The sequence below is a fragment of the Meleagris gallopavo genome, chromosome 1, assembly GCF_000146605.3.
Source record: "Meleagris gallopavo isolate NT-WF06-2002-E0010 breed Aviagen turkey brand Nicholas breeding stock chromosome 1, Turkey_5.1, whole genome shotgun sequence".
Lineage (NCBI taxonomy): Eukaryota > Metazoa > Chordata > Aves > Galliformes > Phasianidae > Meleagris > Meleagris gallopavo.
Genome location: NC_015011.2, coordinates 60469751 through 60474677, shown reverse-complemented (window position 1 = coordinate 60474677; position 4927 = coordinate 60469751). Strand labels below are relative to the sequence as shown.

Below are 4927 nucleotides of genomic sequence, written 5' to 3'. Positions count from 1 at the left end.
TCGCCATTTCTCCCCAGCCCTTTTCTTGGGGAGATTTTGTCTGAAAGAAGTCTATGAAAGCATCCATTGCCATTACAAAAGTTAATTCTTCCCCCTTCATGCAGGCACTTAACAGATGCCAGGGGCAGAATGGCACAGCTTCTCGGTATTATTCGCAGGGAGAGAAAGACCACAGTTAAGGTCTGCACAGAAAGCCGCAACACTTTTAAGGTGTTACTTTTAGCTGGTTTAGCCGTAGCAAATTCCAAGCAGAACAAACTCGATGACTAATTTAGATGTACCGTGCAGGAGTTTGCACCAGCTTCATTAAACTGGTACAGGTTTGCAGCAGTCAAGGCTCTGTAAACAAAGCAAACCGCTAAGTCATATTTAAGCTGCTATACAGAACATACTTTTTTTTTTCCTAGTGGGGAAAGATTTACACCAGATTATCTTAAATTGGTTTTTAAACAAATTCAGCTTAAAGCGTTTAACTTGCGAGCGCACAAACACTGCAGCTAACAGATAGGATTTCCACTCAGCTGTGCTGCTGGGAGAGGCAGTTGTCTCCAACCACCGCAGAAAATCTGCGATACCAAACCCCGTGTATGGTATCCAAATCTCTGAAGTTTTTATTTGCTTCCTCTTTCTCTTCAGCCTTCGACTGCTGCAGTCATTCTCTGACTTCCCTGTCACCTAAGTCAGAGCCATTCAAAATGTTGCTGTCAAAATAACCTTCCTTGCCCATTGTTCAGACAGCCTTTTTTTCTGCGCGCAGTCACTTCTTGTTTCTTTTCAGGGGCTTAAGATAACGTTTTAATGCATGTACCAGCCCCCTGAACTACCTATTCCGCTGATTTTATTTTTTATCCAATTATAGTACAGTTTAATCAGACAAAATGTAAACACTTGTTAAAGAGTTCAAGATCTGCGGTTGTGAAAAATGTGCCTTGCATTTGAAACGTAAACCGATATAATGCTTTCCAATTTACAGACCACTTGAAACAACGGCTCTGAGAAGTATCTCTCTGCCTCCCTGTCCATTAATCTCAATGAACTCTAGAGCCCAATACTGACATTCAGAGTGCTAATGATTCTATTATTAACAGAATAAGGAAAGCAGCAAAAGCCAAGACCAGCAAAGTAAGGGCTGCTGCTGGGAGGGATGAGGGGAGAGCAATGAGATGCTTGCAGAATCAGTGAAACCCAACATACGCAGATGGGTCAGGTAGGAGGAACAACAAAACAGAGCTCACCCAGCATTTCATTCATTTTTTTCACTTGATATTCAAATTTCCAAGATGTGTACCACCTATGGGCAGATGGCAAGAGGCACATCCCCATGCCTGAACTACTCTACTGAAAAGGCTATTAAACCAGCTCCGACTTACCTTGCATGAGTAGAGCTGATCTGGATGGTTTCACTTAGATTTCAGTCAGCTCGTTACACCTACTTGTTGCATTTATCTCAATCCTAAGTTCTCCTATCAGAAGCTGTCTGGCTACCATAGGACACAACCCACAGGTGCTGTGGCTGCTGCTGTACTACTAAGAACAATGCAGTGCTGGACCAGGACTGTGATGGAGGGATGAGGACTTAGCACGAAGTTTTGGTAGCTGTGCACAAGGGTTAATCCCCCGTAAGGCCATGAAGTTTGGTGCCATGAATCACAAGGGATGTTCACAGAGATCAGAGAGCATGGGGCTACACTGAGAAGTTTTGAGTAGGACCCAACACGATGGGACAGCAGAAGTTAAGGTTTATTTGGCCATCCTAGAAAAGAATGGCACATTTACCGAAGTGCTAAAACCCCGACACGCCTACAGTTTAACAGGTTAAACAATGTTGGCTTTTCAAGCTCTACTTGGTTTGTGGAGGCAGAACAGATCTTCATTCTGCACTTTCCTCCACAGCCACCACACAAATCCCCTCTTCTCCACACTCTTCCTCCTCCCCCCGGGACCCATGGGAGCAGCAGCTACTGATGTGTGGCAGCCACATCGTATTCCTGACAGAAAGACCTGCAGCCCAAAGCACGAGGAAAGGAGAGGAAAAGCATCTCAGAGCCATACCAAAGACAGCAGCAGAGGCAATTTGCCCAAAGGCGCTTTTAAAAACCACAGGAAAAGATTTATGTTTTCCCTATGTAATGCGGCTTTTCCCCCTTTCCAAATAAACGCAGTTAACAACAGTGTTTTGACTATTTCCAAGCACACTCTCAGAAGTCACCTCCCCTCGACCTACCCGGGCCCAAGCTCCCAGGAGTGCACGCCAAGGAGCTGGGTGGCCATGCCATACTGGCTCCCATCCAGCTCTTCTGTAAGTTGTGCTGAAACGCTGTTAAATATTCTCCCCATACTTTTCTACCCCAACATCCCCGCAGCTGCCAGGAGGATATTTCTGTCGCAATGGGGAGGGCACGTGGCCAGGAGACACTTTGTCACGGGAGGTGTCCTACGGTCCTGAAGAGGAAAACAAATCACTTCCTATCATCACACGCACCGACCCGACTGCAGAATGCATCCCTTCTGCCCACCAGGGCAAGGCATACCATCAAAAATACAAAAAATAAGATTTTAGAAGTGGCTTATTTGGACAGGCCTCCTCCCCCCAGAGCGTTGCTACAGTAAGCAAGGATAAACCCAACACACGCCACCCAGAAAGCAGCCGTGACCACTGCAGCCAAGAGCCCACTTTGGAAACGGCGTGGAAGTTCGGCACAGCAGATGGCTGACAAGGCAGCCATGTAAAGGAGGGGGGGAAGGAATTTTCTAACGCAACGCGGTGACAGCCGCGCTCCCGGCCATGCGGGCAGGCCCACGGGTGGACCCGGCTGCGTCCCGGCACGCCGAGGTTGCCCCACTGAACTTTTGACCCGGTGCCGGCTGCCCCCTCCCCAGCCCGGTTTGAAAAGCGCCGGGGCCTCGGGCTCGCCAGGCGCCTGCATCTGCCGGAGTGAGCCAGCATGGGGGCTGCCCCTGCCCCGAACAATGCCCGGCGCCCGGCCTGATGGATGCGTCTTCAAGGGAGCTCGGGCTGCCCTGGTCCAAGGAAAAAGGAAAAACATCTGCCAGCCAAGTCTATGGCTGCAAAGGGCAGCCCGTATTTGGAGACTTCACTTTCTTTGAGGCAGCAAGTGCTGGGCAAAAGGGTTGTGTTTAGAGAGATAAGAGTATGAAAGAGCTCCTTGCTGCCTCGCTTTGACCAAGTCCCTAAACTTCTCACTGGAGAACCTGCTAGGTGCGGGAGGATGCTCCAGATGGCCTCTGCCTCGCAATGCAACCCAAGCAGGCCAGCCAGCAGAGCCATCAGCACAAAAGAAAAGATAATGTCACCTTCTTACTTAGTGAAGCATATTGGAAAATGAGGCTCTGCAGCAATTGATGCAGCATAATCTTAAGTTAAAACCAGAGCAATGGAAGGAAGTTGGGGGGATACTTGTTATAAAAACATTGGGGGGTGCAAAAACTATTGCCTCTGCAATCATGCTGCAAGAGGTCAGCACCAAATGCCACCTGAGGTCTTAGACAAGGTAGAGCCACCAGAGCCAGGTGTGAGGGCAGGAGAGCTCTGCTATCCTGGGACAAGGAGATCCCACCACGGGGAGCTGGTGGCATCTGTCTGAGGGATGCAGGAACACGGCCGCACAAGCCTTACTGTGTATCTCTCAGTTTGAGCACTGCCACCCTGCAGCTCAAGTCCCCCCCCTGCCAAGGGACGGTGGCTTTTGGGGAAGGGACACCACAAACCACCCTTGTATATCCACCCTTGTATGTCCACAGGCACACCAAAGCTGAAGAGAGAGCATGGTGCTGCTGCACAACATTGCTCCACGTCTTCCCAGCACTGCCCAATGGCTGGGAAGAATCTCAGACACCCAGAACAGGCAGCAGACTCGAACCCAAAGGGAAAGCAAACCCAAAAGCCACGTGCAGCACCGCTCATGGAGAGCACAACAGAACCACACGAGCAGCCCCTTTGAAAGCCATTCGTTTCATACGGCAAAGAGGCTCCGCGTGCCACTCCTGAGATCCTCAGTGCCACGGATGGGGCTGGATGGGAGGGAACAGAACGGGGATAGTCAGCCATGCAGGGCTGCGGGGAACAGGAAGGAGCTGCCCGTATGTTGCAGACAGCCCCTGACAGCTGCACTCACACAAGCCGATGGGACCGGTGGTCTCCAACCTCATCCCTTAGGGCACACGTTCCCGGTAACGCTTACAGAAGGGAGGCAGCACCCGGCGCTCCTCGGGACGAGGCGATGCGTCTCAGCGACGGGAGCAGGGCGGTGGGACCCCCCAAAACATGCGCCGAGAGCCCGAGGGGTCCCGCACCACCTCGGCCCCGCGATCACCGCACGTTCGGGTTCCTCCGAGCCCCGCGCCTCCCCGCGATGGGTTTGCATCAATAGGAGGGGGAGGGGAGTTCCCGTCGGCTAGAAGTTGCATCATTGAGAGCCCTTCTCCCTTTTCCAGCTCTACCACCGCGGAAGGGATTCCCCCTCTTCAGAGATCCGCGCCCCGCCCGAGGAGTTTCGGCTCTTCGGGGCTTCGCGCATCCCGTGGAACTTCGGAGCATCTCCGGAATTCGTGTTCCGGCGCAGCCGCTGCCCCGCAGCCCCGCGTGACGGCGAGGTGCCGGCACGGAGCCGCTCCCGGCGGCACAAAAGGGTCCTGCCGGGGCATCTCCCACCGGGACGCGCTCCGTCCGCAACATTTGTAGCCGAGGCAGGAAACGCGCACAGAGCCCCGGCTAGCCGCGCGGAAATAAGAATTGGGATAACGCTTATTAAACAACAACAACAAAAATCCACGAGAAAGTTGCGGAGGACAGCGTGCCCTGGGCGGAGGTGCGGGCACAATGCCGCCACGGACGCGGGCGGGGTCCGCCCAGGTGGGATCCCCGCGCCCCAACAAAGAGCCCGGTCCGGGCACTCCGGGGGTCGGG

General features: G+C 52.6%; 1 protein-coding gene across 1 annotated transcript in view; it reads left to right on the top strand.

Annotated features, from left to right (window-relative positions):
* The first annotated feature begins 1438 nt into the window (after positions 1 to 1438).
* The window catches only part of LOC116216597, a 4008-nt gene continuing 519 nt past the window's right edge, over positions 1439 to 4927 (top strand). Inside the window, exons 1-2 of the mRNA XM_031553207.1 lie at positions 1439 to 4377; positions 4456 to 4921. Of these exons, the coding sequence (XP_031409067.1) occupies positions 3787 to 4377; positions 4456 to 4921 (1057 nt within the window). The 5' untranslated portion in view covers positions 1439 to 3786. The remainder of the gene's footprint in view (positions 4378 to 4455; positions 4922 to 4927) is intronic.